The sequence below is a fragment of the Apostichopus japonicus genome, chromosome 6 (assembly GCF_037975245.1).
Source record: "Apostichopus japonicus isolate 1M-3 chromosome 6, ASM3797524v1, whole genome shotgun sequence".
NCBI classification, from domain to species: Eukaryota; Metazoa; Echinodermata; class Holothuroidea; order Aspidochirotida; family Stichopodidae; genus Apostichopus; species Apostichopus japonicus.
This window is the reverse complement of record NC_092566.1, coordinates 18,707,316-18,720,195: the sequence shown is the minus strand read 5'-3', so window position 1 is coordinate 18,720,195 and position 12,880 is coordinate 18,707,316. Positions and strand designations below refer to the sequence as shown.

Sequence of the window (12,880 nt, the reverse complement as noted above, 5' to 3'; positions counted from 1 at the left end):
ATAGCTAAATAATATGACCGACCAGGTACAAACACACCAAAATCATTCGTTTATAAGTCTACGCAAAAAAAGGTATTACCACTATTTCCATACCTGTTCGTCTTATACTTAATTTCTTGGTGGGGTGTGGGGTTTCTTAAGGAGATGCCATGCGTGTTATGGGTAGCAGGGAACAGCTCGGCATATATCTCAGACTTAGTACATCCTATGGCGAAATTGGTACAAAGTTCAACTGGCCTATTTCCCAGCGACTGGCCTTGGTGTACGAGTTGTAGTTGGCACCTATAAAGATACGACACGCTCGTTTCTGGATACGCTCCGGACGGTTGGCCTGAACAGCAGTAATGCCATCATGCCACACATGAGTAGCATATTCCACAACAGGGCGAACATAAGCTTTATAAACAGACACCAAATCTTTGATGGGAACCCCAAATCGTTTTAACTTATTTAACTAATCTAAGACTGCTCTTAGTAATCATGCTAATTGACCAGTTATTCCCAGCTCAGATCCGACTGTACCCTCAGTCCCAGAAGATTGGTCTCAACCACAACTTCCAAGCTCGTTACCGCCAATCATAAGCGAATGTGTTATATGAGGTAGGGATGCACCGGATATCCGGTCAGGCCGGACTATCCGGCCGGATAGTGAGAAATTACCCGGTTCCGGCCGGATATTTTTCAAAATCCGGCAGGATCTTTTTCAAAATCTGGCCTGAATCATCCCTTAAAAAGGTGTTGGTATTAACTTAAATCAATGTAAACTATTTCCAAAAATTAATAAAAACATTCAAAGTAAGGAAAAATTAGGTTTAACATGTTTAATTTAATTTTCTCAATGGTCTGACCCACTGTTTCTAAAGATCAACCAAAACAATACAACTACTGTAATTATATGAAGCTATATACAACAAATACAGTTTGCAGTGAAATCATTTCTTGCAGCCTTCATCAGTTTAATATTGTAGTTATTTTATTAAAGAATGTAGATTACACCACTTCAAGTCATATTTAATCTCATAAATGGGGTCTTAATTTCACCTTCTTTATAATATGCATATATACCTCACCTAAGATTTGCTCCTTGTTTCATACTTCTACTTCTTATTAATGATTTTCTTTTGTGTAATGAAAAAATCCGGTTCCGGCCGGATTTTATCCGGCCCGATTTCACGTACTATCCGGCAAAATCCGGTTCCGGCCGGATCCAAAAATTTGGATCCGGTGCATCCCTAATATGAGGCTGCCTTTTAAAATAAATTTGCATGAGCTTATATTCGATGGATTGAGCTCGAGGTGATTATTAGTAGCCCATATATCAAGATTGTGAACATCCTGACCAATCTAGCTTGGCTGAGTAACCATGCGAATCTGCGCCAGGCTCACATTATCAACTAGCCTTTTCTAAAGCATTATTTATTATACCAACGAATATCAGTGGTCCAAATTTGTTCCCTGCGGAACACCACAATTTAGTGTTTCCCATGTTGAGATGGCAGAATTGTATTTTACCCTTTGCTGATGAGAGGTGAGAAAATCAGCTATCCAAGGTACAACTTCGCCTCTAACACCTAACTCATACAATCTTTTGATAGCTAAGGTGGTCTACGCAATCAAATGCTTTAGTAAAGTCAGTCACCACAAGCCACCCTACCGTATTACCTATATCAGTACCTTTATAGAAAACATCAAGAAGTTCAATTAAGCAATGCGTAGTAGAGGAACCTTTAACACTACCATATTGATTACGATCGAAATATATAGACATATCATTGCATACCCAGTTTGCAACAGAACCTTCACAAACTTTAGCAAGGTGGCATGTTAGAGATTATGTATGTACATGTTAGTGTGATAGTATACAAAGAAGCTTCGATTGCTGTGGTTTAAACTACTTGATCAGTACATGCATGGTTCTCTCATGTTTACTTTCCCTTACATTACTCTCTACAGTGTCAATAATGACAATATGAAAACAGGTTTTTGCTTGTTGACACTGCAGATTGCACTAATCAAACTATCATAGTTAATGAGTGATTGATTCTTTACAACTTTTTCATGATATTCCACCAAAGAAAAAACAAGTAAGCAAACAAAGCTAACTACAGGGCAGCAATTCAGAGGAATGATAATCTAACATTATGTTTAAGAGATTAAAAACATAATAAAGGAAACTCTTTTTGAAGATTAAGTAATGTTTAATAAAGACATTGAAAGGAAACTCATATTGGTGGTAATGAATGCAGCATTGAGCCATTGAGAGTCCATGTATTGTTGTATGGTAAATCTGAAGTATGCTAGAACAAAGAGCCATCTGGAAGAGACAGCAATTATTTTAATAGTACTGAAACAAGCACAAGAAATGTATTTTAAACCACCAAGACCATGACTAATGGCAAACCCCTATGGATTCATTAACTCAGGCAGGATATATAGCCACATATAGCATGACAGCCACGTGAACATAGCAGGGTAGTATGTGTGGTAGGATAGCCACATGTGGCAGAACAGCAACACATAGGATTATTGCCACATGTGGCAGAACAGCAACATATAGGATTATTGCCACATGTGGCAGGATAGCCATGCGTGGCAGGATAGCCATGTACATAGCAGAATAGCCATGTTTGGCAGGATAGCCATGTACGTGGCAGGATAGCCATGTACGTGGCAGGATAGCCATGTGTGGCAGGATAGCCATGTGTGACAGGATAGCAACATGTGGCAGGATAGCCACATATAGGATTATAGCCACATGTGGCAGGACAGCCATGTGGCAGGATAGCCACATGTGGCAGGATAGCCAAAGTGGCAGGATAGCCATGTGTGGCAGGATAGCCATGTGTGGCAGGATAGCCATGTGTGGCAGGATAGCCATGTACGTTGCAGGATAGCCATGTGTGGCAGGATAGCCATGTCATGTGGCAGGATAGCCATGTGTGGCAAGATAGCCATGTGTGGCAGGATAGCCATGTGTGACAGGATAGCAACATGTGGCAGGATAGCCACATATAGGATTATAGCCACATGTGGCAGGACAGCCATGTGGCAGGATAGCCACATGTGGCAGGATAGCCAAAGTGGCAGGATAGCCATGTGTGGCAGGATAGCCATGTGTGGCAGGATAGCCATGTGTGGCAGGATAGCCATGTACGTTGCAGGATAGCCATGTGTGGCAGGATAGCCATGTCATGTGGCAGGATAGCCATGTGTGGCAAGATAGCCATGTGTGGCAAGATAGCCATGTGTGGCAGGATAGCCATGTGTGGCAGCATAGCCATGGTGGCAGGATAGCCATGTATGTTGCAGGATAGCCATGTGTGGCAGGATAGCCATGTCATGTGGCAGGATAGCCATGTCATGTGGCAGGATAGCCATGTGTGGCAAGATAGCCATGTGTGTCAGGATAGCCATGTGTGGCAGGATAGCCATGTGTGGCAGGATAGCCACATATAGGATTATAGTCACATGTGGCAGGATAGACAATGTGTGGCAGGATAGACATGTGTGGCAGGATAGCCATGTGTGGCAGGACAGCCATGGTGACAGGATAGCCATGGTGGTAGGATAGCCATGTGTGGCAGGACAGCCATGGTGACAGGATAGCCATGGTGGCAGGATAGCCATGTGTGGCAGGATAGCCACATGTGGCAGGATAGCCATGTGTGGCAGGATAGCCATGTGTGGCAGGATAGCCACATGAACTTCATTCATCTTGACTGGATGGAACCAAGCAAACAGGAGAGCAACAAGGATTCTAAATACTGCTTCTTTTGTTTTCTATCAAAATATCTTGTTTGGATGAGAAATAATGTCAACTTGTCAGACAGATATATAATAAATTGAGAACTTCAAAGTGTGTGCAAAATGAAATGAAGTCATGTTCAAAAGTATAAAGAAGGGACATATTTAATAGAAAGGTGGAAGAGGGTTCAATAAATGTAGGGGGCACAAATCTTGAATGGTAGTGGGACATGTGACTTAGCCTCAAGGAAGAACCACAAAATCACCTCAAAACTCCACAACTAAATTAACATTATGTACCAAAACTTCCACTATTTGATTACTATATTTTAATTGTTTAATAAGAAAGGCTAAGGCCACTATCAAGTAATAACACTTTTCTGAATTTTTCATGAAAAGGGCATTTCTCCATTAACACTTTTTCTCAACAACAAAAACCTGTTCTTGTATTAAGATAGGTTGACCATGCTTTAGCTTCTTATTGAAAAGAGACAGAAATTTGGGAAATAATATTACTAACCATTACATTCATTTCCTGGAGGATAGAAGTAACTTTTTGAGTGGCCATGCATAATATAGTCTAAAGGTCCATGGTGGGGTTGCAGGCCTAAGCTGTTTGTGCTGATATTTTAAGTGTGCAACACTTCGGTAATTTAAACATCAGATAAATTGGGAGGCAGCGGCGCCGTCCTAGATGTGAACACAACCAGCTGTACTAATCTTTGTAGTACACGAAATACGATCTGAAAACACCTGTCACATGTTGTGTTCTTGTACTGCATTGTCTAACGTGGTATGAATATACTACATGCGTATACGTGTGTAGAAGTTTGGATTCTGTTTTAATCACGAAATGTTTTATTTATGCTAGACAAATACGAGGAAACAATAAATAAATGAAGATAACGAATCATTTTATGAGGTACACTACGTGAGAGTGTTTCGGCATTACAATTTCGTATGTTATGGTATGTAAAACTATCCATTCAATTAAAACGATATGGACATGCTGTACCTTACATAAAAGAGTTTGGGCTCGCGAGGAATGATATAAAACTTACGCGGATGGCTTTGGATGTCTCTTAAGGTTCTCAAGGGCGGTCTCCTGAATTTCCTGCGCAGACTCTGCAGATATGCCACATCGCTTTTGTTTCCTCTGTACTACCATAGCCTGCTTGGTTGCGGGCCGGATAACGGACCTATACTTATCCAATTCATTTTGTAACCGCTGTATCAGAGTATCCTTCTCGTCCAGTTCCAACTCTAACTCATCGATCAGTTCGTCTCGCTGTCGCAATTCTTCTATTTTTTCTTGCAAAGCATACTGCAGGTCCCTCAAACTCGCCATGTTTCTCATTTGAAATGCTGTTTCTGATATCCCCTTGGGGATTTAGTTTTTACAATGCAGAAACACACGGTACATTTGCCCTCTATCATCTCGCCGATATGGTTCCTATCAGTAATCAAACACAGCACTACATCTTTCACTCGTTAGTGTTTGTTCTGCGATTGTTTGTTCAATCTCGTTAACTTCGTTGCCAGAATTTGGGTCGTTCACAATCTTCGCGCAAAAGTCGGAATGTTTGTACCAATGGACCGAAGCTGTTTTATTGCGGTAATGCGGGGAAGCCACAATTCAACGTAGTTGAGTGGGAAATTCCACCGCTATTGGTTGGGCTTGGAATGAACATCTCCAGGGTACGAACGTCTTGAGACGTAAATAATGACAACAGCAAACTGATCAATTGGTCATTACCAATGCTATGTGTGACTTACTAATTACCATCTGCAGGCTCAGAGGAAGACCTGACAAGTCACAGAAATACATAGCAGTATAGAACAATAAGAACACATGAAGGTAATAGATAATACTGCACCGCACGTTTACGGGTCTTGTGAATGCTGGATATAGCAACTTCTCCTCCTCGGAAGAAAAGCTCCCAAATCGTGCTAGATTCAGCAGCAATCAGCCACCATTACACACAATTGTGATGGTCTTTCTGCGATGTTGAATGACAAAAACTATGAACTGAACTCGAAACGTCTCCAAGCGGATGTGTGTGTGGGGGGGGGGTCTCTCAGAGCATCTAATTCGAGCAATTTAGGAATTGCTGTTCAGATCGAGTATCGACCGAGAAAAAATATCATTCTGGCAAGTCACTTCCATTATGCATAAAGCGTGAACTGTCAATTAGTTTAAGCCTTGACGTGTAAATGACGTAGAATAGTTTGATTTGTTATGTCCTTGAACGAGTCATGCAACTTACACAGCACAGGTTTCCTGTACTAGAGAACACTGTGTTGTCTCAATAAACCAGCCAAGTTACGTAAACAGATAAAACAATCTCGGAGCGAATGCAATCAATGGTATTCTCTCTCTCTTGTGACATCTCGAGAAATTGCACTCCTTGAATATTCGTTGACGAAGCATCTAAACCAGCCGACACATTAAAAGATCAAAAGATCCCGACGTATTCCTTCCAATAAATCCCTTACCCAACAACATAATCGTTTAACGAACTATCATCAGGAAAGTCTTGTGAATGAGGAGGCGGCATAGAAGAGCATGCGGTGTATTCAGACTGCGGCATACATACAACTCCAGAATATTGACTAAGTAGTTTTAAGTGTTCCTTGACTGTATGTCTCCTCTAGGCAGAAAATCACGTTACAGAATGCAGCAGTTTTCTACATGAACACCGCTTGCAAGCTCTCGTAATTAGAGAACACCTTTAATGGACAATAAGGTGTCACCCTGCACGGAGAGAGGTAAATCAAGTGGGTTGTTTCGAAGGTTGTCTTCCTCTCTAAGGATTCACAAACTTTCATCTACGTGAAGGAACATATACTGCAGGAGAGTCTTGGAATTTTAAAACAAGCGACATTTTAAGGCAGAAAAGAGCATGCAAAAGGCCGGAAGTAAGAGATACACGCATATATATATATATATATATGTTGTAGGCTCTGAGCATTATAAATATATCAATTTTCTTGCAGTCTATTAGACCTGTCTCAAATTAGCGTTGCAGGTTAAACGCAACTAGTACAGTCACCCCCCCCCCTCCCCCACTCCTTCCCCCTAAATGCATACAACATGTATCTTAGTTCTTACAGAAAAAAAAAACATTCAGTGATAAAAAATGCTACCAGTACTCGTAGCATTATTATCGGGAGGGAAGGGGTGTACATACAACATTTTATCGAGGTAGGGGTCGATTTCTAAACCGAGTAGCTTACTCAGACTGCAGTGACTCGTCAAACACGGTTAAGAAAAGTAAGGGGCATAAAGGTGGGGAGCCTGGGGAACATTTCCGCGTGTGGTGAGCAATCGTATACTTATAGGAGTGCAGAGAGGGGCAGCGCACTCTCATAGTATTGGAGCCTCCATGCAACATAACATATATTTCGTATTCACAGGCTCGTAGCAATATTCAAACAATGTCAAATGTGAGCCCATCTTGATCGATTTACTCGACTATTTGTGTTTTATGGTCTAAAAAGATTTGATAGTTTCGTCAAACCAACATTTAATGGGTACAGATAATGTTCATGAAATAAAATTTAAACATTTCTATAGTGAAGGACACTTATGTAGTTGTCAAAGAAAGTCTCTATATCGATTTCAATTACTAGTTGTCCAGGCACAGCAAGATTACTTAATGCATCGTCAATGGCAAGTATCCAGAGAGGGAGTTATGCAGGGAAACTTGACCATTTTTAAAGCCAGTTATTTTGAAGACACTACACAAGAGTCGATTGGACGAGCAGGCAATCTCAGTTCGTTTGTGAAACAAAGATTCAGGAGATCAAGACAAGAGACACTGACAGGAAGGATCGTTAGAATATTTACTTATTCAATGAGGTAATTGGGTTGCCATGTTGACAGATGGAAAACTGTACATTTAAATGTTGCGTGGGAAGCAGCAGAGGGACTTTATAAGGTACATAAATAAACTAAACATGTAAGAATTACCCAACTAGGACCAAAGTATGGCATAATCATCAACTGCTTTTATCAAATGAACTCATCAGGACTTAAGCATCCTTGATATGGGTTGCTCCAAAGCATACGTTGTAAGAGGCTGTTTGTTTACATATTTGACGTAGAGAGGGAATGCAGCTCCTTTGCATAATATGTTGTTATTTATGCTTCGTGGTATGTCAGATAACATTAATGCGATAGACAGTGTTTGATCACGGAGCGGTAAATATCAGCTCCATGTTTTGATCGAGCTTGATCGTGGTACACTTATAATGGGTAACGCAGCATTTTGGTCCAATGTATGTTTAAAACACAAAGATGCTTTGCGACTATTAATCTAATAATTTTACAGGGTTGGTGACTGCATGCAGCCTCCCAGACGACTAACATGCATGCAAATTCCCATAGCTATATTCATTCCGAGTTATCTATAAAATACACAAGGTTTAACCTACATAAGCACACCAGACATGCAGCGAAAATTGCCGATGTCAATTGCAATGCCATTCAGCTTTTTCTATATTAGTGCTGTAAGGGGCCTATCCATCAACCTTCAATCAAATGATCCTCTTATGTACAAAATGTAGTCGATCGATAACATTGATGAGGCGGCAAATATAAAAGTGATTATCTTGTTTAAATCCCGCAGTATGTTGTTATTCAGGTCTATACCTACTAGAATGTGTCGGTATTAACAAAGATTCATTCCTATCTTACTGGTGAGTATTTTTCTTCATTTATGTCATTTGTTTTTAATCATGATGAATATAAACTATCCCACAATGACGAGCGGATCGCGGTCAGAATGTTGAATTCAGTGATAGAAAAGTTAACAATACGAACGAAATTAATGACAACTCAACTCTTCATACAGTCAGCTCATCTGACGACTAACTTCAATCTGCTATTCATATAGAACTACCACCTCGCAATTTTCAAATTTACAACTTCAAAGTATAACGCAACCATTGACTATGTTGCCGCTAGCAAGCTATGTTGTCACCTTGTTTGGTCTTTGTCCTGTCAGCTGCACAATGAAGTAAGTCATTTCTTTGTATTCTTCTTCTACACCATGTAACCAGAACAGAACTATCTGAGTCACACAGATTTTGACAAATTCAACTTTTACCCATTTAAGTCTCTGACCTCTCTAACCTTTAACAACACCATACCGTAACAAGGGCGGTACATTAAATCAAGAACCGTGGCGGGAGCTTTGTCAGCGTTCCTCTCATAGGGTAAAGATTCCCGTTCTGTTATTATGTCACTGAAGCAGGACCGCTCCAAACTATACCACAGTCGACATTGATTTATCTCTTGAATTGACAAATCCCTTACATAAGAGAGATGAGCAATCTTGCGCTATAATATAGTTGCATGTGTTGCATTTTTCAAGAGCTCATTGAAACAAGTTATTCTTTTGTCTAATGGTGACGGGGATGCTGAACACAAGATGACGTTAGGGGAGGCCAGTAGAAGGGACGCATGTAAGATAGATTAGGAAATGACAATAACTGTACATCATTGATGTCACCGTTCAAAGCTTGAACCTTCTTCCAAACGCACATAGACAACATAATGTGTTGTGGGCTTCTCGGCCACATATATATGATCCGTTACAGCGGGACATCCTGAAAGAGATCATTCAAAGCTGATGAACTGTTTGAATATGCATGAATGGAGCATATCTGTCAATATAATCATACACTACCGATCCTGCACATGTTTGACGAGTAACACCACTATATCCAATCGTATGGAAAATTATGTCTGTTGTGACAATGGTATTACTGTGAAAACATTGGGGGCACATGGCTTCCCCTGCATCCAGGTGTCCGGGCCCAGGCTAAGGAGAATTCACTGTTCATGTGAGCAGTGGTAGAGAGAAAGGGATGGTCGCGTGGTGGGTACTACTGCAGATATGAGATATGCAGATATAACGATAGGCTGAGACACAGGCTAAAACATAGGCTAAAACATAGGTTACAGTATTCACTGTTTCCCTGCCACTGCCGCATGTGTAATTGCTTTATTGCTGTTATTAAAGGAACATCGGCCGAGATCCAATAGGAAGGGTTGAGAATGCTGTTTCTGTGCCTAACCAAACGACAGGAACAGATTTAAGATGAAGAAAAGCACCCAGATGCGATCGTCTGCTACACCTTACTATAGAGAAGACGACGGATAAAGTATGACGTCACCGTTGATGTCCTTTACAGACATAACTTCTGTCTACTTATCACATGTTGGCCTCCCCTTAATCCGCATACGCAGAATATTACTTTATCATTAGATATCTCCAGAAGGTGTTTCTATATCAGATTAGGTTCACACGACCGACAATTCACATACAGCGTCACTGAGTCACTGTTAATCACATTCAGGTATTGATGACAGATTTGTTTTGATAGTTATCAGCTAAATCATGATCGAACTAGAGACCTACAAAAATACCGGTGACAATCTATCCTCGTGACACCCCTGTCCTCGTGACACCCCTGTCGTCGTGACACCCCTTTACCCGTGACACCCCTTTACCCGTGACACCCCTACACCCGTGACACCCCAACACCCGTGACAGCCCATACCCATGACACCCCGATACCCGTGACACCCCGATACCCGTAACACCCCTATACTCGTGACACCCTATACTCATGACACCCTTTACTCGTGACACCCTATACTCGTGACACCCCTGTACCCGTGACACCCCTGTACTCGTGACACCCCTATACCCGTGACATTCCTATCCCCGTGACACCCCTATATCCGTGACACCCCTATACTAGTGACACCCATTGACTCGTGGCACCCCTATGCCCGTGACACCCCTATACTCGTAACACCCATATACCCGTGACACCCCTATACTCGTGACACCTTTATACCCGTGACACCCCTACACCCGTGTTACCGTTGTACTTGTGACACCCCTATACTCGTGACACCCCTGTACTCGTGACACCCCTGTACTCGTGAAACCCCTATACCCGTGACACCCCTATACTCGTGACACCCCTATATTCGTGACACCCTATACGTGTGACACCCCTGTACTCGTGACATCCCTATACCCGTGACACAGCTATACTCGTGACACCCCTATACTCGTGACACCCTGTACAAGTGACACCCCTATACTCGTGACACCCCAATATTCGTGACACCCCTATACCCGTGACACCCTATACCCATGACACCCCTATACTCGTGACACCCCTATACCCGTGACACCCTATACCCATGACACCCCTATACTCGTGACACCCTTATACCCGTGACACCCCTATACCCGTGGCCTATTTGTATATATCATGTTAGTTGTTACACTTGATCAAAAGCAGCTTGTGAAGGAAACGAGACTGGCCTTGACGCTGACGTCATTGTCCAACACTATACCTTGATCGATTGAAAGACAGCAACACGACGAAAACATAACTTATAATTATTTCTTTTTTCTTTTCTTCCAATCGTTAATGTATGTGTGAGCATGTAGAGTGATGCCAGATGTGATACAGGCAGCACACGTAAAGATTAGAGAAATCTCGTCTGTGTAGTATAAAGACGGACCTCCTGTCAGTAAAAATTGCAGAAATCGTCTAGTCACAATCAAGTGTCGTAACGATTGATTTTTGCCCTTTGCAAGCATGCATTTAATTGGATGGAATCTAAACGTAATTAAAACAGTCAAGGTTATTGAATTCCAAAGCCAAAGCGATAAAAAAATAATCTCTGATTACCCCAAAGGTGGAAGAAATTCCTAGAATACGAAATAATCGGAGGCAAAATCAAATTGATGGAATTCCTTCTTTCGTTATGATTTTGTAACTTCTTGTTTCAGTTCAAGCGCATGGCAAAGTATATCTGTACACCCACCCACAGACTGATATATGGAAACAGGATACTGGTATGACTCAATCGTTCAATAAAGGTTTCTCTCTAGCTGAGGATACCTATAGGATTATATGTATTAATGGGTCTTCTCTCTAGCTGCATAGTATACTTATAGGACTATATGTATTAATGGGTCTTCCCTCTAGCTGCATAGTATACTTATAGGACTATATATATTAATGGGTCTTCTCTCTAGCTGCATAGTATACTTATAGGACTATATGTATTAATGGGTCTTCTCTCTAGCTGCATAGTATACTTATAGGACTATATGTATTAATGGGTCTTCTCTCTAGCTGCATAGTATACTTATAGGACTATATGTATTAATGGGTCTTCTCTCTAGCTGCATAGTATACTTATAGGACTATATGTATTAATGGGTCTTCTCTCTAGCTGCATAGTATACTTATATGATTATATGTATTAATGGGTCTTCCCTCTAGCTGCATAGTATACTTATAGGACTATATGTATTAATGGGTCTTCTCTCTAGCTGCATAGTATACTTATAGGACTATATGTATTAATGGGTCTTCCCTCTAGCTGCATAGTATACTTATAGGACTATATGTATTAATGGGTCTTCTCTCTAGCTGCATAGTATACTTATAGGACTATATGTATTAATGGGTCTTCCCTCTAGCTGCATAGTATACTTATAGGACTATATGTATTAATGGGTCTTCTCTCTAGCTGCATAGTATACTTATAGGACTATATGTATTAATGGGTCTTCCCTCTAGCTGCATAGTATACTTATAGGACTATACATATTAATGGGTCTTCTCTCTAGCTGCATAGTATACTTATAGGACTATATGTATTAATGGGTCTTCCCTCTAGCTGCATAGTATACTTATAGGACTATATGTATTAATGGGTCTTCCCTCTAGCTGCATAGTATACTTATAGGACTATACGTATTAATGGGTCTTCTCTCTAGCTGCATAGTATACTTATAGGACTATATGTATTAATGGGTCTTCCCTCTAGCTGCATAGTATACTTATAGGAATATATGTATTAATGGGTCTTCCCTCTAGCTGCATAGTATACTTATATGACTATATGTATTAATGGGTCTTCTCTCTAGCTGCATAGTATACTTATAGGACTATATGTATTAATGGGTCTTCTCTCTAGCTGCATAGTATACTTATAGGACTATATGTATTAATGGGTCTTCCCTCTAGCTGCATAGTATACTTATAGGACTATATGTATTAATGGGTCTTCTCTCTAGCTGCATAGTAT

General features: G+C 40.8%; 1 protein-coding gene across 4 annotated transcripts in view; it reads right to left on the bottom strand.

Annotated features, from left to right (window-relative positions):
* The window catches only part of LOC139969242 (cGMP-dependent protein kinase 1-like), a 156,106-nt gene that overhangs the window by 82,173 nt on the left and 61,053 nt on the right, over positions 1–12,880 (bottom strand). The window contains exon 1 of one of the 4 annotated variants that reach the window (XM_071974152.1): positions 4,806–5,738. The exons of the other annotated variants lie outside the window; for them this stretch is intronic. Within the exon in view, the coding sequence (XP_071830253.1) occupies positions 4,806–5,101 (296 nt within the window). The 5' untranslated portion in view covers positions 5,102–5,738. Of the gene's footprint in view, positions 1–4,805; positions 5,739–12,880 lie in introns of those variants that run through there. 4 annotated transcript variants of the gene reach the window in all.